The sequence below is a fragment of the Drosophila biarmipes genome, chromosome 2L (genome assembly GCF_025231255.1).
Source record: "Drosophila biarmipes strain raj3 chromosome 2L, RU_DBia_V1.1, whole genome shotgun sequence".
Classification (NCBI taxonomy): Eukaryota; Metazoa; Arthropoda; class Insecta; order Diptera; family Drosophilidae; genus Drosophila; species Drosophila biarmipes.
In genome coordinates, this window is record NC_066612.1 from 14,099,461 (window position 1) to 14,122,333 (window position 22,873).

The window sequence follows — 22,873 nt, forward strand, 5'->3', positions numbered from 1 at the left end:
GAATAGTAAGAATTCACTTATTATTTTTTTTTTTAAAGACATTAGGAGAATAAAGTAACAATATTTCACTTTTTATTACATAAGTTTCACTTTAGGTAACTTAAGAAATGATTGGCATATATTGCCTTCTATGGTGCACGCATAATGGCCACTAAACTGACTGTTTTTCCACTTCTGGTCAGAGCTGTACTCACCATTTCCCAGGCCAGCCACTCCGGGAAAGTAGCCGGGATAGCTGGGAGCACGGCCCGCGGCGACGGCTGCTGCTGCGGCGACGAAGGGAGAGGCCGTCGAGGGGGAGCTGAAGTCCGTGGTGTACGGACTGCTGGCCGGCAGTCCGGCGCCGTTGGAGGCGCCTGCTCCGTTGGCCAGGGCCAACCCGGTCACGCTGGCGCCGCCGCTCACGCTGGCGTTCGAGCTGAGGGCTAGGGGGGAGCTGCGCGCCGAGCTCATCCCGCCACCGCCTCCGCCGGCGGCACCACCGCCCCCGCTGCCGCCCACAGTGCCCACTGCCCCTCCGAAGGGCAGCACGTCCGCGTGCTCCGAGTTGGGCGTGGAGCGCGCGAAGCCGACGGCGCTGGCGAACGGAAGAGCGGAGGCCGCCACGCTGGTCAGTCCGGCGGCGTCCGCCACACCGCCCATGCCGCAGGTCGCCGTGGCGTTTCCGGCGGTCGTGGTGATGGTGCCGCCGGCTCCCGAACTTGTGGCGGCCACCACCGCGGCGGCCGCCGCTGCCGCCGCTGCTGCGGCCACCGCGCTCCCGGGAGCGGGAACGGCGTGCGTGATGGGCTCCAGGCCGATGCGCATCCGCTTGGCGTTCATGGACTCGTTCTCGCAGGCAATGGCCAGGATTTGCTCCGCCTGCACGGACGTCAGATGAGCGGGAGTGGGTCGGGTCTGCAAAAGTAGGGCAGCGTTACATTTTTGGACATTCAGTTGTGTACTCGTCGGATTTACATATACAACTTTTGCTTTAAAAACGGTCTAAGAAGCACTCTAGGAATATAAAGTTTTAAATGTATGCGGCATGAAAATTCTGGGAACGTGGCTTAGGAAAAATTGTAAGTACTGTCAAGAAAGCACTCTGTTTTTGCATAAGGGAAATACGATTTACTTGCTTTCTTGGAAAAACATCATTGTAGAAGGTGTGCATGGGAAAATGAATTGTCCCGAAAAAAATTTGAGAATTTAATAGATAGTATAACAACAAATGATGATGATGTAGAGTGTTAATTCAACATTGCTACCAAAAAATCTCTTTTTTTTGTTTTTCCAAGGTAAACATTATATTGTTTTAAAAAATAAGTTTAAAAAAATGTGAAGGTAAAATCCATTTTCTTTCGAATCCCCTGTGCCTACTCATTGTACGTCAAATATGTGACTTCCAAGTAACTTAGTTGCGTTATCCCCACCAAACCCACCGTGTTCTCCCATCCGTCGCGGGTCTTCTTGTTGCGCCGGCACGACTTCAGATAGGTGCGGATTCGCTTGCGGGATCGGTCGCTGAACTCCGGGAACTGCCGGGCGCACGAGTCGATGATGGCCTGGATCTTCTCCTTGGGCTGCTTCGAGATGGGGATGATGCGATCGAGATTCTCATCGACGAACAGTCGCACGAACATCTGAAAGAGGCGGGGAAGCTGTAGTAGCCCACACAGACCGGTGACCAGATCTCTGGCGAATCTTTGGCAACGCTTGGCTTTACATTCGCCGCTCACTCACAGCTCTCGCTTTACTCACATTGAAGGCTTTGAGCCGCTCGGGATCGTGTGTGGTGGCCAGCTTCTCGTCCAGCTTGTCGTCGGAGTCGTCCTCGGACACCTCGTCCTCCTCCTTCTGGCCGGACGAGTTCGTCTCGTCCTGCGTCTCCATGGGCGAGTGGGCGTCCTGTCGCGGCACCGGCGACAGCGAGCTGTCCATCTTGCCGCTCGCCGCCGCCGCTGCGGCCGCATTCTGGGCCAGCGCGTTCTGGTACTGGGCCCACAGACCGCCCACCACGCTCAGGTCGGGACCCTCGGTCCCGTTGCGCACCGCCGTCGAGTTCTGGTAGTTCCAGGCCAGCAGCATCAGCTTCAGCTTGTCGGCGTCCTTCATCAGGCCGGCGTAGGCCTCGGATTCGCTGACCAGGCCACCGCCCAGTCCGCTGACCACCTCGCCCAGCAGGCCGCCGGTGCCAACCGCTCCGGCTGCTGCACTAGCCCCGGCCCCTCCTCCGGCGACGCCTCCCACGCCCACACCAACCACGCTGGCGGTGGTGTCGGTGCTCACGACCGGTGTTGCCGGAATGGTTTCCTGGAAGGATAAGGAAACATGTAAAGTTTTAAAAAAGGTTTGATCAAAATTAAAATGTAACTTAAGATATTCATTTTTAAAAATACCAATTTTTTAATTACATATACTTTGTATTATTTTCTGTGTCTCTTTTATCGTTTTGTTGTTCCTTTTGGAACAAGTACCTATTAATTTCATTTCACGAAATGAAATGCAGTAATGTTATGGTTTTTAATTTAAAAAGTATTATTATAATATGAAGAGTCAGCTATTTGAATATTCATTTAACCCCTTAAGTAATTTTGCAGAAGGGAATATTTGCATGACCACTTCCCCTTTTAACATTTTTTTTAGCAAGCGATGAGAGAACTTTTTGGAGACCGCACAAAGTTTCGGGACTTTGTTCGATATGCCAAATCCCAATGATTAGGAGTAGAACCAGTTGGAAGTTCGTTAGAGCATTGAAAAGAATGCAAAAAAGACGCAACGTCAAAGAAATCGTCGCAAGCCCCAGACCGGGCTTCAAGGGGAAAGTTTTGCCGGCTTTCATCTTCAGGCCAGGTCCAGTTCACCCTCAATCTGCTCCTTTTTCCCGGCTGTCCATTCTTGGGGTTGCCTTTTTTCACTGTCCGCCTTTTGTGCACTGGAAATTAGTCGTATGGTGGGCCGGGTTGGGTCACTTGAGTGGGCGGTGGGTCTACGTTACGGGTTCGGGTTCGGGCTCCCATACCAATCCCGTCCAGCCCCTTTGCGGGCAACATGGCTCTAATGAAACATTTCGCCCAAGACGTTGCGCGTCCGGCACACAAGCATTTTTGCTCCGCACTCCTTTGGTTTTGCGGTGGAAGGACACCGTCCTAAGGAGTGGCGATGCTGGTGTCCTGAGATTGGGGACTGGCACTGGGAATGGCAGCACAAATGAAGCTGTGTTCCGTGGGGATGGCCATCGAGATTGGGGCTTCCTTCTTTTGCCCTTTAAACGTGAATGGACTCTAAAACTTAATTAACATTAATTTGCTGGAGCTCTGGGTATATGGAATTCGAGACCGAAAGCTGATTTATAATATAAAACATCTTATTGGGCGTTACTTTTTCCAGTGTATTTCATCTTCTCCCTACCTGTGGAGCAGGCTGTACCTTCCTTATTTATAAGTTAATTATCATGAGACCCTTTTTCCCCCCAGCCTGGCACTGGCCTCGTGCACTTTTCTCTTACGCTTCGACTTCCGACTCGAGTTTGAACAAATATTCTCTAGTCTACGGCCAGAAAGTGAAACAAATATTTGATTTCTTACCTAGAGCCTTCCCAGTTTGCGTACACATATATAATACTGTTCGATACACACAGCCGCACCTCATGTGCAATTTCTTTTAATTTCTTCAGCACGATTGCGTAGTTGGGTTTCGAATTTGAATTCTCATTAGACTAAGTTGTCAGGCCACAGCTCGAGACCGACTCGAGACTGACAGCTCGCCCCACGCTCGTACCCCGGGAGCCACCCGGTTTCAGGGCTCGTCTCAAGCATCCTCGCTCGCACCTCCCCCGAAAACCAATGTCGTAACCACAAAAACTTTGGAGTTACCCCAATCCCCCTGAAAACACACACACACACCCACACGAGGGGGGTGTGAGACTGAGACAAAAACTAATGCATATGTTTAGGCGTTTTAATTTATATACACACCCACACACCGGGGAGAAGTTCTAAGAAAGCTCACACACACTAGCCCCACCACCACCCTACTGCCAGTCCCAATCCGAAGCCCTAAGCCCCCAGACCACCTCCTTCGCCGTTGATAAAAGCAACTTCCATTTCATTTAAACTACAATTTCCTTGACAGTGCACAGAGGCAACCCCTTGGCAGGGATGCTGAGCTGGGCGGCCTGGGTGGGATGTGGGGGTAGGGATGGGACTGCGACTGGGACTGGGCGCCTGGGACTCAGGTCCTGGCAACCCTTTCACGCACTTATGAGTTAAACGCAAATTTTCTTAGCTGCCTTTTAGGCGCTGCTCGGCGGGCAGGGCAAAGGCAGCCTCTGTCTGGAGAAATATGTCATCGGCAGTTGGTGGCCCAGGGAAGGGAGCCAGGACAAGGGAGGCAGGACGATTCCTGACTGGGTGGTAATTCATTATGCGTGTGCTTAGAGGTTGCCGGCATTGTAGTGCCGCACTCCAGACGCCGTCGAAGTCAAAGTCTGCTTTTAGGCTGGCACATGTTCGTGCCCATCCTCCTGCCACCTCCCCAGCCAGTGCCACCTCATCGGTTGTTAGTTTTGGGGACTGCCTTCTGCATTGAACTCTGCCCTGCCCCTGCCTGCCCCGTGGCTTTGCCTCGACTTGGTAAGATGCCACAAGCCCGCATATTTCTGATATTTAGAGGAGCTTCCTGCCACCTCCCCCTCCTGTGGTCGCTGCCGAAAAAGGGCTACAAATTTGTGTGAGCGACTTCAAAAGCAACTTCCCCACTCCGCCGGCGAGCCTTGAAATGGAAGTAAATGCTAGGATTTATGGCCACTCCTCCAGAGTGCGTGCGAGTGTGTGTGCTTTCCTGCCTGGCAGGTGTTACTCATACGCCTCGTGGGCTGCTGTCGGGCCCAAAACAAATTACTTGCCAAGGAGGGCTGCCGGCAAAGTCAAGGTTGCCTGGGATGAGCCCAAGTCATGTCTGAGGAGGTCGAGCAGGAATCGGGCTCTCACAAAGACTCCCGACGGAGTTGTTCCGGTTCCGTCTCAGTCTTGGACTTTGAAAAATGTCGGCCCCAAGTCTTTGGCCAGTCACAGTCTCGTCCCCGATTCCGGTCTCGTTTAATTAAGGAAAACTCTTGTGGCCTTCTCTGCAGTAGTCAAAGAAAGGAGGAGAGGCTTGCAGGGCACTCGACGGCAGAAGAAATTGAAAGACGCTGCCTCTGCTTGATTACAGGGCTGTCCGGGGTGTGCCATCTGTAGCAGATGAAATATCTAAAAGAGCTATGGGATAACCCGAAATTGGGCAATGGAATCCTGCGGCTGCACGAGTTCCAGCAGAACGCTCCTATTCCAGTGAAGCCTAGGTGATTTTTCCATTTGGGTTGAAAGTTCGACTGCCACCCTCGAATGCATTAAATGCATGTACTGCGCCACAGAATATATGTGCACTTGTGTATATATAAATATAAAAGCCCGAAAAAACGGCCACAATAAAATAATATCTACGCTGGCCAAAGCAATTACAAAAAGTGAGCCTCGCGAACAGGGGAACTGGAACTGCATTCTACGTGATGGAGCCCGCTGCAGCGACACAAAAAATAAATTGAGAGTATAGAACAAATCAGGGGAGTGGGTGTGGGTCGGATGCATCGGGACAGTTTCAAATTAGTTACCAGCCACGGTTTTAGCCCTCGGCCGGGCGATCAAATGGACGGGCAGCGTAACAACTCACAACAAATACCCTGTCGCACATATATGAAATATTGAAAGCGATATACATAAGTGATATGTGTGCGTTTACATAGGACGTTTGTGATTCCGGTATTTGTATGGGGTGGCGGGTTATTTATTTGCTCAGCGCCCAAAAAGGCGACAAAGGGCGTGTTATGAACCAGGTAATAACAGGCTTAGTTTGATAGTCCGAAATGGGGATTACAGCTGGCTAAGCTGCACATTGATTTTTAAATGCTGCTGGATGATTGAAAGTTCTTTTTCACAGCTGGAGAAGTGAACATCCATGGGAAGTACCTCATAATCTGAGTCCGATGCGATCGCTCCGAAATCTCTGGCCTGACCCCAATCTGAATATTTTTGAATAGCACACATATCCCTGCAGTCCATTGTCCTCGAATCATCTGCATATTAGGTGCCATGGCAACTGCCAGCACTCATACGCCCTGTGTGCGCCATTATAAAATTTTCTCGTTTCCGTTAAAATTTCTATTTTGTTTTTCACACACGCACAAAGGCCACGGGGAGAGCGGGGTCACTGGGAACTGTTGTTGCAACTTTTGTAGCTAAAAAGCGAACGCATCTGCAGGTGAAGCGCGGCACAGGGATGAAGTGCTGGGGGTGGCATCATCGCACTTATTTCATGCTTTGCACTTGCCGCGAGAAATGAGCAAAGTGAAAAAACAATTGGCAACAAAAAATGCAGCTGCAGAGAAGGGCGACAGGGAGTGCTCTTTCCTTATGAATTCCTTCTATAATTTAACAATATTATATCAATTACACCTTCAATTGGTATACCTATTTACAAGACTATTACTGCAATCCCACTAAAACATTGTTATGCAGCCCGTCAAAGGGCATTTTGAACAGCAGTGTGCTGCCAACAAGGCAGGCGCGGCATCAAAGCTTAGTACCGACTGCATTTGTGTGCAATTTTAGGGTGGGCGAACGGGGCAGCTTTGGTCCACCCCAGGCGCAGCCGCCGGCTTTTCCGCTTTCCCGCGCCGCCGCCCCTCGCATTTGATGGCATTGATGATGTTTTGCTTTTCCATTTTCCACCCAAACGGTAGGCAGCATTATTTAGCAAATAAAAAACGAGCGAAAAAATGGGAAATCGCTCCCATCGAGCACTTGATTCGATTTTTTTCCGCGTTTCTCGTTTCAACTCGCGGTGCTGGCCACAAAACGGGTCAAAGTTACTCACATCAGATCGCTTTTTTTGGGCGGAGGGCGGGTAATCGCTGCGCTTGTTACATACATTTCGGGGCCACTGTAACTAACGCTGCATGCCACTCAATCGCCCAACAACAAAGGCGGCAGCCGTCGCTTTTTATGCTGCACGCGAATATTATTTGCCCAGCGCCATAAAGTATGCAACATTTTGTTGACCAACGCGAAGCCAGCCGCTGAAAGCAGGGAGTCCTTTCGGAATAATACCCGAGTGGAATGGGCACGGGTCCTTCCTTGTCTGGTCTGATTAGTTTATGATGTGGTTAGGTCGAGACAGCCGGTTGACTGGATCGAGTAATGGGATTGGGCTGCGAAATATGGCGCTAACATTTTATGTTCCCCGGTTTGAGTGTTGATTTTTAGTGCCACTTTCAGACGGAACGCTGCCTGTTTAAAAGTATTTTTAAGTATAAGTATATCTCCCTGGAACCAAAACCTTGAATCGTTTTTGTTTATGTCTTTAAAATGTACTGAGAACTAAGATTCGTTTTTACTTAGTTTCTAAAAGTCTTGAAGTAAAACATGCCAAAAGGAGCATATAAAAAAATTCATGGTCATATTGTATTTTTAGGTTATTAAAATATTTTGATTTGAATTCATTTTAATTTTATTATAAATTAGCATTAAATATTTGTGAAGCAGAGTAAAAAGTAAAGGTTATAATTACTCAACAGAGCTTAGAAAAAGAGAGAGCGTTATCTTTTAGCCATTTAAATTTGTTTATATGTATGCAGGAACCAATAATCGTAAAATATTAGAAACGTGTATCAGCTCACTGAGTTAAGTTTTTTTAAGTAAAATCATATCAAATCCCAGACTATGCTTTTTTAATACTATAAAAATTACTCCCTATTTTTTAAACAATATTTTTCTCATTAAGTTTTGTTTTCCCCAGCAATCTTTTGCCAATTTATTTAATCATGCAGTCAAATTTCTCGCATTGGCAGGCAAAATCGCTTTCCGCCGCCCTTTGAAGCGGCTCATTTGTAATTTGTCCCGTGTCCTTATATATCGTTTTTTACACGCCCCCTATCGCCGCATCACGTTCCGAAATTGAAACATAATATTGTCAGACATTGATGCCCGCTTCCTTCGGCGACCGCAACCGCACGAGCGGCTCTCTCTTTTCCCTGGCCACTTAACCGCATCGGCCCTGCCTATGTTGCCACACCCCCGCCCGCCCAGGATCACCCCACAACGGCCCACAACGGCCCACAACGGCCCACAACGGCCCACAACGGTCCACTCCAGCCCGGCAGTCCGTCGCAGAGGTGCGTAAATAAAATACGAAAAAGACCGCCTACAAGCATGTAAAGAATACCCCGCATATGCTCGGGGATGCCCCATATGGACCAGTTAACCGAGGCCACTAGAGGAGAAAAACATGTCTTCGGTCGCCGTTTTTTAACGCCTTTTTGCACTTGCCTTTTGTGCAACGGCCTTCCCAACTTTTTCCCTTATTTGCACTCCCATTTACAGCAACAACGGGGCGCAGTGGGTGGCGGGCGATGGGCGGTGGGTGCCTGGAGGTGGGTGGTGGTGCATCACGCTTATCAGCGATTGCAGCGGACTGCGTGCGTTATGCGCGAGAGGAAAAAGGAGAAAAAACACAGAGACACAAATGGCAATTGGTGCGCACACATTTTTAAAGGCGGAGCTTTTTTGGTCCTTTTTCACGCACACACACGCACACCGACGCACTCTCGCCGCTCACTGGACAGCGGCGGCGGTAGGCTCCGCTGCATCTGTGTTGGCGTGTAAAAATATTACGCATGCAAAAATATATATACCCACATAAAAATGAGCGAAAAAAATAAAAGCACGGACCCAGCCGACGTGAGACGAGCTCCACCACGAATGCACCGGCAACCGATGCTAAAAAAAAGGAGTGATGCAGGGGCATTATTATCAATGAGGCGGCCGCGGAACCGATTCCATTCGGGGGCAGGGGGTGAAAAAACGCTGCCTCACATACAAGGATATCTACTTACTCATCTCATCCGCCCAGGCTTTGGACCCGGCCAGACATCACAATTAATGCCCACCACGCAAATGCACGCCTACTGCTGCTGCGTTGTAGGCTCGCCGGGTTGTTGCCCAGTTAATGCCACCCACCGGGGGTGGGCAGCGCACACAAGCCACCCAGCCCCACCCTGGCGTAATTTCAACACCCTCCCGCCCGTTTGGACGGCAAACAAAAATTGCATTTTATTTTTGGTTTTTGCGCCTGATGGCCGACGCATTCCAGTCCACTTTTTTTCCTACCCCTACAAATCACAATCCCCACCATCACCCCCAAGTTGCACGCCTGATGTGCCCGTTAGTCAATGCATTAGTCGAACAAGCCCAGCTGTAGCCGGAACCGGCGGGCGGGGGTCCTGACAGGTGGGCAGCTGCGTGTGCGAATCGCCTAAAAGTGGACAAAGGCCTTGCCCCCGCAGTAGATGGAGCAGTTTTTTCTATTTTTCCCCGGGAATCCGGGAATTACAAAGCCATCAGAATGATATATCAAAATGGAACTTATCATGAGAGAATAAAAATGGAAGTTAAGTGTACTTCTAAAGAGCTAACAAGGTTTCGAATAAACAAGATCTGATAAGGGTTTATTTTTAAGTTGGTAGTTTGTTTCTTCTCGAAAACCTTTAAAAGCCCTCGCCTCCTATCCCCACCTAATTTATTTACCTGCATATCAATACCAGATGAAGGAACCACAGATGAAGGGACAACGATTTAATTTGATGGCTCTTGGGGCTGCGTTATCCTGTTAAAGACCTCTGAAAAGGTTCCGGCGTAGTTGTGACGGATGCTAGAATATTCAGGATTCCCGTGCATTAGCTGACGCTTATGAGTTATTTACTTGCTACAATGCCTAGCCTGCCTCCTTAAGCCAGCTCCAAGAGCAGTTCTAAATTCTTCCAGCCCCTTGGTTCGAAGACATCTAGAGGCGCCGCTGCTGCTGATGATGTGGGCCCAAGTTCCGACGATGATTTGCGCTTCGGATTTGCATATGAATTCCCATCATGATGATGATATGAAGATGGCGGGGCGCAGAGTGCTGTTGACGACACCTGCACGTCGGCACTGCGTTGCAGTTAAGTGAAATCTATGGCCTGTGCTTCCACACCTCACGCACATTCCGCATACACCGTGTGTGCAGCAGGCCAACAGCATCGTTTTCGGCGCCCGAGATGGCGAGACTTTGTCACTTCAGGTGAGAGGGAAAGCCAAACGGCAGTCGAGGCAGACCGAAAACCAAACCCAATGTCATGCCCGTGGGTGTTTGGGTATTTGGGAGTTCAGAGCCCGGGTGTTTGGGAAATGCGAGGGGGACAGCGATCGACTGCAGTTAAGCTGGCTCGGAGGGCTGGCCCAGAACAGTGGAGGAGGATTGTGTAACTTGAGCCACCTTGGGCCGGTTATCATAATCCGGGTGGGGGCAGCAGAAGACCTTCGGGGAGTTGGTACTTAAGCGGTATAATGTCGGTTACGAGTTCGGCAAATAAATATATCAATTATGCATGGGCACATGGCCTTTAATTAGTGGCCATTATTGATTTTCAGTATATATAGCGGTTTCGCACCAAAACCAGTATCTATTTCAACGGCACCGTAGAAAAGTACAAATGTTGAAAAATCGAAAATAATTAACATAAATATTTTGAGTAACATATCTTTATCATCGTTTTGGTGCATTGATTGGCCGGAAGCTCGGTTTATTAATGCAGGTCCGAATATTTCTATGATGCAGCCTTCCCTCGCTCCCTTGATTTCATTATTCATGCACACCGGTGCCTACACAGCAAGAAAATGTTGAACTCCCTCTGTACAACAGAGGGAACCTCCCTTTCATAGGTATCTGCCTTACTAGTTGTTGAGTTAGAGAACAATTTGATGTTACTATTTTAGAGAAAGTCTCTCACTCGGAAGCACATCTTTTTTCTCAGTGCCCATGGGCTTGATAAAAAATTATTTGAATATGCAAATGCCTGAAAAAGAGTCGCCTGACCAAACATTTAAATTTTTTCCCGCATCGATCCTTTATAATATTACCTTTTTCGTCGCTCTTTGTATGGATTTTGTTTTTGCGATGCGTCGTGGGGATAAAAAGTATTGTGTACACCGACTTATGTAACCAACTGTACAATAGAATAGTGCTGCGTGCAGCTCAATTAAATATTAAATAAATAAAATATTTAAGCAAACTAAATGCATGCGCAGCCAAAAAATCATAAGAAATACAAATGCCAAATTAAACAAAAATCAAAACAACTAAAACAGGAAAATATCATCTCGGATACATAAATATGTGCATAAATATACAGCGAATATACCGTGACGGTGAACACAGTGCTGATTGATGCGGTTTCTGCTTTTGACATTTTTTATCAGTCATTTTGCAACAAATATATTTTTTAAAACTATGGAAAATAACGCACTCGAATGATGACGGAAAAAGTGGTGCACTCGTACGTGGTACAGGTATGTCATATTTAAAATGATAATATTATATTTATTGTGAACAAAAATATTGAGTCCGTTCCTAAAATTCTGTTCCGTTCTGATGCAGAGTTCCGATGCATGACCATCGAGCACAAGTCGGAGGACCCCTGGCCTTATGTATAGAACCTAAAGCAATTATATAGCCCCCGCCAACAGACTGTATTTCAGACTGGCTCTGGGTCGTTTCTCTATTAAAACCAAACCTTGTTAGAGAAATCCATTAAAGCGCTGAGATGACTCCTCCTTCGCCGATTGGACGTATTCCATCCGGCAGCGGCACCCTCTGCGAATGCCAAGCAATGTGAAAAATCAAATTCAACTTCAGCCATCACGATTTTCATTGCGAACGGATGTGGAGGAGCCCCCCTTTCTGGTGTCCCTCTGCCCAACTAAGGCGTCGCCTTCGATCGAAACAAATCATAATCAAATCGAATTTCAGTTGATTTTCACTCGCAAAGACAGTCGCAGTGGCTCAGTGGCCTTCTCCCTAAACTAAAGCCCGAGGAGGCGACTCATTTCCAGGAAAACCGAGGGGATGCTGCCAAAGTTGCCGGGAAATGGGAGGGGGAATGGGAGTACGCCAGAAACCAAGAGAGAGGAAAGCGCAAACAAAAAGAAAAAAGAGAAAAATCGCACATAAAATTGATGATAAACCATTCCAAATAATATTTTCCTCTTTGACGCTCTGGGGGCGTGGAAGTGGGCGGCGGAAACTTCTTGGCACAAGGCTGCTCCGTGGCATTCCTAACTCCTCGGCTCGCCATTTTGGCAGAGGAAACACTCTGAAGTCTGAAGGCAAAATGATGAATTATTTGCTGCCTCTTTCGTTAGGCGTCAAAGTTTCCCCGGCTGCGCGGGCGGCGGGATTGGGATGGCTTTGGGTCTTTTGGATGAGCAAAAACATAAAAATGAATGCGCAGCCCAAACAAGCGTTTCACGGAAGGTGGCGCCCGTGGACCCGACCCAGACCCAAACCAAAACCGAACCCAAGCCCAAAAACCCCACCCATTCGATCCCATCCGAGCCAAACGGTTTTTGACACAATTTGTGCCACTGTCTGAGTTTCGGGCGGGCCAGTTGGATTGGGTTCTGGCGGTGGTGTCTGCTGCTTGAATGATTTTTAAACGAGGCAAGAAATCCCAAAAGATGCGGCAAACGTTTTGCTGGCATGAGCTCACGTGGGCCCTCTCTTTTTTCCGACCCGCCTCCCCCTTGGGCCTTAGGAATATCCTTTTTTTGCTGGTGATATTTCTCGTAAAAATGGGCGTCCTTTATGGGCAGTTCCCAAACCCCACCCCCTCGGGCCCGCCTCATCCTCCCCGCGGGCAGCAGCAGATAATACAACAAACATTCTGGCAAAAAGTTTTTTATTATTTGGCTCCCACCATCGGCGGTAGAGCGGGGCAGGGGTGGCTGCACAGGGGTGGAGGGGTCTGAGACTTAATTTGAAAGAGAATTTGGGCTTGGGCTTTTTCGGCTTCCAGGAGTGCGGGTGGTTGCTAGATCGCAGCTATATGTCCGGAAAGGGTTACTTTTTGAGAATTCATTTACCAAAAAGGTTTGTTGGGGCTGGGTGGTAGGAAAAGCACGGGGAGTTTGAGTTAAGGTTTCAGAAGCGGTACTTATGCGGCAAATCTTAGGTAATGAGACTTATATTATAGTTTTAAATATTTAATCAAGTATTTCTGGCTCAAGTTATAATAGTCATTTTATTATATAGCACTATATCATATATAAATCATTAAAATAAGAGGTATTTCTTCTCTGCTACTAGCATACCGGTTCTATAAATGCTATACTAAATGGAACATATTTCAAGGCCTACATAATTCGTAGTAAATGGCTTTTGTTTGGCGAAATCGCGAATTGTCATGAATCGTTTAAATGACTTCTGTCTGCCTTTCAATCAACCGTGCCTCTCGCTCCTGTACTCCCTGAATTTAAGACCTGTCTGCAGAAGCTGAGGATAAGCCCGGCCCCGCCAAACTTCTCGTCTCTCCAGGCGGCACTCGATGGCCGGCGCCAACATAATCAACAACGCCTCAAAACTCGGCATAGGAAGTTTCCCGGCCTCCAGCTGGCCCCCACCCCAGACAGCCACCGACCATCGCCCCACCCACCCCCATTGTAAATACAATCCCCGAAGCGCACTTGAGTTCCGAGCAAAAGCGCCTGAAAGTTGGCAGCACAAAATTTCCAGCGTCGGCGGCGTTGGCGGTTTTACAACCTTCGCGTGTCCTCCAACCCCACGCCGCCTTGTCGGGCTGGTCTCGTCCTTTTTGGCGGCACCACCTGCCCAGGCCCCCGCTGGGAGTTTAGCACACCTCGGTCCTCGTCATCGTCGTCTAGCAGCGGCAACCTTCTCAAATGGTAACAATTTCAATTTCTCTGCCGCCTTATCGCACCCGCGCACATATGTGTATAGGATGGGGCAGACCCAAGTCCAGATCCGAGCCAGAACCCGAACCCGAGCCCGTGCCCGATCCCTATCCCGAAACCCCCTCGACCCGCCTCTAAACTTTCCAGCTCAAAGTTACCGATTTGCGCTTGGGTGCAAAAAAAAAGGGAAAAATGCGCCCGACGAGGACGAAATTATTACAAACTCGGAGGAGGAGGAAAACGGGCGGAAAAAGCAGGGGGAGTGGAAGGAGCAGGCGCGCCGTGAGTGGTACGGCAAAAATGCGTAGCAGATTAGCGATTTAGGGATGTGGAAAATTCGTACGTCTGCCACCCCAGCCGGCACCCCCGGCCCAATCCGGCGAAGTAAGGAAGGGTTCCCGAGTTTCGAGGGTCTTGCAGCGGGCGGCAAACAAGGTGAAGCCCGCTAAGCCGCTGCAGCCATAATGGCAACATTTTTCGCTGCATTATAATCCTTAACAACGAACTTTTCTGTTTTCAGAAGCAAGCCCAAACTCAAACGAAGACGGATCCACCTAATGTAATTTGAATGCATTTAAAAAGGGTGAGGCTAAGAGGGACTTTTAATAACTAAAGAGTCTGTCTTAACTTAAAAGGTAAAATAAAACGAAGTTTTTAATAGTGTTATTTGTCTGAAATAAGCCCTTAATAAAAATGTATATAAGAGAATCATTTCAATTCCTTTACAAAATTTGTGAAAATGTTTTATGTTAATTTTAAAAATGATAAACATAATGATAAATCAAAAAAACATTAAACACAAATTTAAGGTAATGAAAAATTATTAATTCCCTTGGAAATCTAAAAATACGTTAGGTATAAACGTAAGCATTGAATTTAGCATATGGAAGTAATGACGCCAATTAAAAATTCTACAAGAGAGAAATAAAATTATATAAATTACTATTTAATAAAGCTGGCAAAGAGGAATATGAAATATTTACTAGAATTTTTTACCAGAACCACGGCTTAACCCAGTGCTGGGCACCCCATTCTCGGAGTCGCGGCTGCCCCCTAAAGCAGCTTTGATTAAAAAACGCAGCAGTTTTTAATTTGTGGCAATGCGGGGCCCTCGCCGCATAACCGCGTGCCCCACCCCTCGGCCGCTCCACTTGGCGATCCTTTGGCAGAGACAAAGGCTGCCAATGATTGAAGTGTATATCCTACTTTTCAATTGCCCCAGCCTTGGAGGCTGCCCCGTGCCCCCCCCCCCCCCCCCCCCACGCCCCCTGCTGCCTGCTGCCAGCTTGTCTGTCACTGTTTGGCGGGGCCACGCCCCCGCGGCAACCACAGCCCACCTCCGCCCACCTCCGTCCACCCACCGCACGACTATAATTTTTATGTTACCCATGCACTCGCCTACCAATTAAAATGTCTGCACTGGCAGCGGATGTGCTTATGTCGCTAATAAACCGTATTATTAAGTGCTCGCCGGGTGGGGCAGGGGCGCCTGATGGGTTTCAGAGGGTTCGGAGGGTTCGGGCCTTGAGGTTAGACGGTGGATTGCACCCCACCTGGCTGCACGGGTGCCGCGACTGCCACTTTCAACTTCCGCCGGCAAATGTATAATTCTATGCCACTGCGCTGAAGTTTTTTCACCCCCCCACCCAGGCCAGCCCAACCTCGGCTTCAGTTCCACATTCAGAGCAAAGCGGGCTCCTCCTACAACACCCGTGGCCATGTAAATTAATTTTAAGCTGCTTAAGGTACGAGAACATTTTTCATTTTCATTTTGTGTTGCGCGTGGCTGGGAAAACTTCGTTTCATCGTCATGGGCCGCCTACCTGCCTGCAATTGTTGCACTAAACGCAGCGACTGGGGTTCGGGTTCCGGCTTGGGCTTGGGTTTGGGGAGGAAGCACCATTTTGGGCTTATCAAAACTGGCCCAGACAATGGGAGTTGTTTCAAAATGTAATGTACTTACAGCAGACCGACTGTATTCGAACTATTTGGGGGTAGAATAGCTTGCTTTTGATTTGCTTACCTGGAAAGAGAAGATGAGTAAGTGTTGCAAAATTAGTTCAACAGTCTGTTATGTTTTGTCAAGGGGGCTGGGGCTTGGGGAATACAGTTTTTAAATCGATTTACAAAGTACCTTTACTAAAAATATACTATAAAACGACTGATATATTTAAGCAACATTTAAGAAACGTTAGTGCAAACCACTTCTAGAGTCTTAAAATACACATTTTTTTAGTCAAAACTAGCATTTTATAAACCTCTAAAAATGTTAATATTATGTCATTTAAGAAGTGGACCCACCGGAATTTTGAAGTGTTTCTGATCAACATAAGGATGTGCGCGCGATCAGTTAATAAGGTAATAAAAGGTAGTATAACCCATAATATATAATGCATTTAATTAAATTATATATTTACAAGCCCCTCCGGAACTTCCTTCGTTTGCCATCCAATTCATCATTATCGGCTGTTTTTCAGTCTCGTGCCCCTGCTTGACCCCCTTTCCCTCGCCGACCGCCTGCTCCTCACTTATAGAGGTCAAAAGTAAGACAAACAAGCGGTCGAGTTGGGGACTTATTCCTTTTTTCGGGGGCTGAAAGTGGAACTGGCATACGATGGGAGCAGACAAACGCGCTGATAAACTTTCGACCCGTGCCGCAAAAAAGTCAGACGCCAAAGCAGGAGGGGTTCCCTAGGAGGGCGGGGCTCGGAATTTATGTGGGTAGCTCGGCGGCGATGCAAAACTTTTGCATTGAATTCGAGCGGGGCAAACATTTTTTCTATTTTTATTTTTTTTTTTCCCAGTAGTTTTTCGGGTGGCTCTTTTTTTAGTGGCGGGTTCGGCGGGGGAGGGAGGTCGGTGTGGAAAACAAAAGGATTTTGCAGCTAAAGCGAACGGATTTTTAGTTAGTTGTTATTATTTTATATGGCCAGAGCCCGGCGACTCGGACAACTGCAACTTTTCCCGAGCAATCGTTGCGTCCATCCTTCAGCTTCCCCAGCTCCGGCAGGGCGGCTGGTAGTCCTGGCAACGGGGAGGATATTGCTGGGGTACAGCTTTTCCATTTTCCTCCTGCTTTTCGCTCCTCCAGCTGGAATGTGCGCCAAAGCATAATAATAAAAGCTCGGGGGGTGAAAGCGTTGGCCAGGCAAGGAGTAACATGCTCGTTAGTCCCGGCTAGAGAAATTGGAGGGGGCACAGGATGTGGGGGCAACGAAAAAATAGAAGGAACGTTGGACAGCGAGCGGCAAGGAATAATCTAAAAAATGGAAACCCAAACGAAACGCAAGACAAACTTTGCTGCCAGCGTGGGTACAAAATAAATGAGGGCCAGGCCCCCAGTCGTTGGGGTTGGGGGAATCAAAAGCGGATAGATGTGGTTGGAGGGCCGAGGAGGACCTGAGGAGCTGAAGGACTCGGCGCTGGATGAGTGCCACGGGCGGGGCTCGAACTTAAAATGGACAAGCGTGGGCCGCAGGAGGGTGGGTGGCGGCCTAGGACAGGGGCCGAAGAAGAAGCCTGATGAGCAAGGACGAGCCAGTCGGGAGCGGTCTCTTCTTCCGCCACCAAGAGACTCCCTCGAAAGGAGGGTTCCTCCCTTCCACACCCCAAAAGAGCTGTACATAGAAAGCGGTGGTTGGGGGTTAAGTATAGGGCGGGCGGCGGACCGGGAGATGGGTGAAAAAATTTTGTATAAAAAGTGCGCTGGCAAAGCAAGCAGACGTCCTGGGGTGGCCGAAAGGGAGTGGCCTCCTGCCGGGGGGATGGGGTGCCTGGGGGGATTTTTAATGGAAAGGGGGCGCTGAGGGCAAGGAAAGGGCTGGCCGAGCCAAAGCAAAAGGGTTAGGCTAAGGTTGCCTCTGTGTGTGTGCCTGGCTGTAAGCCCGATGCGCTGGTGTTCGTGTGGGACAAGGACTCGCAGGCAGGGGCTCTGGAGATAGTCCTCTTCGAGGAAGGAGTAGTCGAGTGGTGGAATATAAACTCTGCGTCAGCATCGAGCTTCAAAGACAGACCAAGGCAGTGCCCAAAGAACACAGTGGTCATCGAGGCAGAATTGTCAGGATTTTGGAACTATTTAGTGTGTAGTAAGAGTTATTCAAACTGCTTGTTTGCCATCCATTCTATAATCTATTCATTCAATAATCCATTCTACAATCCATTTTATACTCAAAATATATTCAATATTGTATACAAGTAAACAAAAAGTTTTAAATTGATTATCAAAGATACTAAAATTTACAAAAAAATCCAAAAGATATTAGAGGAGTGATTCCAACCGAACTTGATCCACTGTGCAGGCCAGTGGTGCTCAAGGATGCCCCCGTCCACAGACTGTCCAACCCAGAGTTCTACGTCTTCGACGTCTTCGCAGTGGAAAGTAAAGCGCACGTTCCCATAAAAGCCCCTGTAGGACAGACCTTCCCCCATCGCTTCTGGTTTTTCTTTTTTTTCGGAGTGCCCGGGTCCGTGTGGGACGCTCGAAGGGTGGGAAGGATGTGGCTGGGGGTGGGACGGGGGCGGAGGAATAGAAGGAGTGGCAAGGGTGCGATATGAGAGCGTTGAAAGGGTACAAGACAGCGTTCTCGGTCGAGCAGCTGAAATGTTGCTGACTTGCGCTAGTTAGGGGTCCAACTGGGGGACTTGAGTAATTCGATAAGGGGCACGAGAGGCGCGGTCCTCTGGTTGCCCCTTCCCGGCGAGAAAGTTGCCAGGCCACGCTACGTGGCGCATTTCATTAGCAGTCTGGGTATCAAAGTGGCTTCACTTGCTCCTTGGCTGGCTGGCCCACTTCGTTCTAGGTGTGACTACGGCTTAATTGTCTATTTCACTTGGCTAGACGAGGGCTGATATGATTAGCCCCTGCTAGAGTGGAGGAGAGACCATTTTCAAGTCGACTCGGGTTCCTGGGTTCCTCTAACGAATTCCTTATTTTCCACTTTCTTCGCTTTTTTTTAGCTTCCATTTGCCATTTCCTCATTCATTCATTACGTTGGGGGCTATGCATAAATTTTTTTCCAATATCTTGTGCCTCGAAACTTTTGCCCACGAGTCCGGTCCCAGAGTTCTCTAATTTGTGTTTGAGTTTCATCTCTGTCCGAAGGAAGTGAGGAACATCGGCGCAACCGGAAACCTTTTTTCCCCTGCCCCGTCCGGGGAACGAAAGTGGAGACAGGTCCAGGGCATCCAGGCAAGGAGCGCTTCTTTTTCTGTGCCCTCCGACTCCCTTCTCCCCAGGCAGGCCAAAATCTTACCAGGCAAAAAATTGGAGGGCCCAAGCCAGTAAAAAGAAAATACAATGAAGACGAGCGCTTTGGCTAAGCGGAAAGATGGTCGCCTTTGGGGGGGTTGGGATTGGGTGCTTGGGTACTCCGGACTTGGGACTTTGGGCTGGGTGTCGCCCGAAAGCAAGCGAAGATGAATCGTTTCGTGTTGGCGTTTTGAGCACTCAAGTGGGCGAAGTCCTGGCCAGGACTTGGGCAAAGGTTATTGCCTGGCGGTGGGTGTGGACGGAGCTCCCAATCCCAAGGTCTGGTTGTGTGTGTGCTCCATCTGCACATCAATCGTGAGGCCATTGCCGGACCAAGGAGCTGCTCCTGGCCCTCCCTCGTTTTCATTAAGCCAAAAACCCCGCAGAATGGGTGTGTTGGCGGAGCTGGGAGGCGGGGGTTTTGTCCCAAGTAATAAATGTAAAATGTTGCTGATGAAACCCGGCGCACAAAGACGGAGCCAAAGAGAGCAGAAAAATTTGTAGATGCTGGCTTAGCTCATCAGCAGCAGGAGCAGTGGCAAAATGGAAAATAATGAAGGGTAAGCTGGCGCAGGAATCAGGAGGGTCCTTTTGGGGGAATCTGGCGGGGATGCAGGACTCGGCAGCAGCATGACGTGGGTTCCATTCGAATGCTGCCTGGCGGCGACAGGCGGGAAAAGGGGCTGCTTCTGGGGGATTGGGCTGACTCCGGTTCCATGCACGTATATACGTGTGCTCCGGCACCCCTTTAAGATGTCTCGGCTCTCGAGTCCCCCTCACTAAAAACCATCACAAACTAACTAAACACGAGTGGGGCGGGGGAGTGGGTGGGGGTGAGAGCGGAGGGCATGTGGATGTGTGTGGTGGCTTTTAAGCAAACGTCTTTCACAAGTGAAAGGCCCGAGGGGTGGATCTCCGGCGGGGTGGGCGGCGGTGGCATAAAAGGAGCTGGCATCAGTGGTAAAAGCCAAAAACGTAACCTAAAACTGCAAGAAAATTAACCAAAAATACTAAGCCAAAGTCGAAGACGCAAACACACACATGAGCGCAGGGGTGGCTTGTGAGTTGTTCCGGCAAGGGGAGGGGAGTTTTGTGCCTACGAAAAGTGTAGCATACAATTTGGGGCAGAAATAAGGGAAAAGTCGATGGGGTGGGGGTGGGTGTGAGGGTGGGGCGAGGGGCTGGGTTCATGCATGCCAAGGCAAAGTCTTTGGCTTGGCAACATTGAGAGCCAGCTAGGAATGAAGGTGAGGTCGAGGCGCTTGTGTAGAAACTTTTGGCATTGTTTTTGTGTGCCACTGTGAGTGTGCGGACTGGGTGTGTGTGTGTGTGCGGGATGTGGCACTCAGTTCTCCTTCCCTTGCCGGTCCTCTATCTCTATCTGCAGCTGGGGATGAGCCAAGTCTGGCATCAGACCCTCCTTTTGCCGTCTTGTGAAGCAACTTTGATTGTGGCTGAAGCTGAAATACATCGTTGCCTTCTTCATTTCCTTCTATCCACCCCAACCCACCACAACCCGGCCCATCCCATCCCATCCGCCCATCCGCTCCTCTTTTTTGGCCAAGATGGAGTTGAGTTGGCAGATTGCTTGTGCGACTCGTCCTAGGTCTGTGCCCTGTGTGTGCGTTGGTGGGGGAGAGTGGGTGGAAAGGTTGCTGGGTCTGTCTGTTTTGCTTTAGGTGGGTGGCGAATTCGGTTTTTTTTCCCTTTTCGGTCTTACTGGGCAAAGGAGCGGGATTCAAGGTGGTCCAAAGCTGATGGCTCACACTTTTGTGGGTGTGGAGGAGCCACTGAGAGAAATGTATTTATTGGGTGGTTGAATATCAATACGTATCGGGTTTCAAAAACCTCGTATGTGCATCGGTACATCACCTCATGGCAGAGAACAATTTTATTGAAATGTTTTGGGGCCCTGTAGGTATTCGAAGCAATAATTTCGTATGATTCTTGTTAGAAATTCATTATTTTCGGAGAGATAACAGCTGAAATAAGTGTGCGAAAATTATGAAAATCTATTATATCATTCTCATTAGAAGCTATTTGAAGTAATTGACTAAGGAGGGAAGATTTCCCAAATTTTTGTCTTTGGGATAGTTAAATTTTTATTGATTGCCTAGTTTTGATAGTCTCAGCTCTCAGTGCTTTATCCCTGGAACCAACGTTAGCCGTCGAGCTTGTCGTTGCCCTTAACCAAAGTCGTTGTCGCAATCGAGCCCCACTCCCACCCATCGGCACTCCGCCCACTGCCCATCCCCGTCCCCATACCAATCCCCATCCACCCAGTGTCCCTTGCCTTGTCTTCTTTGGTGTTCTTGTCATCTATTTCTATTTTGGAGCAATGGCTGAGCAGATGAGGGTCTTGGGCTGTCTAACTTGTCTGCTTGTATGATGGCGTATCACACAACCCGCCCCCCGGTCCAATCCCATCCATTCTCCATTCATGTGTGTGCTACCCTGTAGACGGGCGAGTGTGCCAGTGTGTGTTCAAAAAACCGTAAGCAATTTTCCGTAACATCTAACCGAGGTGGAGACCCCGAGCCAGTCAAGGCAGTCGAAAGATGTCTTAAAAGACGCTGCTCCATGTGCCGCCCCTGCCGCCGCTCGTTCCCTTTTTGCCGGTCCTCCTCCGCCTCCGGACCCAACTCCGCTCCCCAGACTGTTGTTGATGACATTGACTGGTTTTCCTTGCGAATCTCCCCCAAAACCCGCACCCGAGGCTGGCATCGTCTTCGATTCGCCTGGCACGTTGTCTGCCGGCGACACTAATGCTGAGATGTGTAACGGTGGCAGATCCAGCTCTGGGATCAGGATCGGGAGCGGAATCAGGACCAGAATACAGTCTCGTACACATACCCCTTCGATTCAAAAAGTTCGATGATGGGCTGATGACTGACTACCATTTTGGCTGTACCGAATCATGTTTGATTACAGCTGAGCAGCATTACAAGTTCGGCCTTTGCCGGGGGTGAGTGCGGCCGGCGGAATCTTCAAAGTTTCCGCAAAGTCTTTAACTTTTCCCCCGGAACATTTTGAGACTCAAATTAAACACAAAGGCGCTCCATTCCTTTGGACACACACGCTGTCCTGCGGCAGCTTATGTGCGCTTAGGCGCAAATCTTGACCCACCCACCCACAAAGGGTTGATGGGCTCCCACTCGTGGTGGGGGCTTCCTTTGACAAACACGAGCACACACATGGCGACTCAACTATTTATATACAAATGTCGCTGGCTATGTACAAAAGTCAATGCTTTTGCTGCTATCGCCGCCGGCTTGGGGCCACGCTGGCTTATGGGATGACCAGGCGGTGGGGAACCCACCAGGAGGCGGGGACCAGATCGCCAATAAACAGGCAAGAAATGCGGGAATTATTTCGGATTAAACGAAGCCTAGGTGACCTTTGCCAAGTGATTAGGTGCTGCGATTATGGAGTTGCATGTTGTAATGTTATTATCTATTAGTGTAGAATAAGAAGTGCCAATGAAAGTAAGGTGTTTCGATAGGGAGTTATAATATTATAATAATTTAAGAATGCAGAATTTGAATTTTTATTAAAGAATTGACCTTAGTTTCGGTGAGAGAACATTGTTGAGCTATTAGTCAATCTTCTGATTAAAAAAGACTATGAATAATTTTTTAAGATTATGTTTTTTTACCCAGATTAGAACACTAAGAATAACTGACTTCAAACTATATTTTCGAACTTATCACAATAGATCTCAAGCAATAATGAGTTACAAATATTTTTAGAAATATATATTTTAACCGTCCGTCCATTAAGTACACAAATAATCACTTTCATTCAATCCATCCCATTGAATCGAACA

The 22,873-nt window shown here is 48.6% G+C and overlaps 1 protein-coding gene across 2 annotated transcripts in view; it reads right to left on the reverse strand.

Annotated features, from left to right (window-relative positions):
- LOC108034147 (glycine, alanine and asparagine-rich protein) overlaps positions 1–22,873 on the reverse strand; it is a 58,940-nt gene that overhangs the window by 2,562 nt on the left and 33,505 nt on the right. For both annotated transcript variants that reach the window (XM_050884895.1, XM_044094134.2), the window contains 3 exons: positions 1,741–2,292; positions 1,422–1,622; positions 195–897 (listed from right to left, as the gene is read on the reverse strand). In XM_050884895.1, coding sequence (XP_050740852.1) covers positions 195–897; positions 1,422–1,622; positions 1,741–2,292 — 1,456 coding nt within the window. The remainder of the gene's footprint in view (positions 1–194; positions 898–1,421; positions 1,623–1,740; positions 2,293–22,873) is intronic.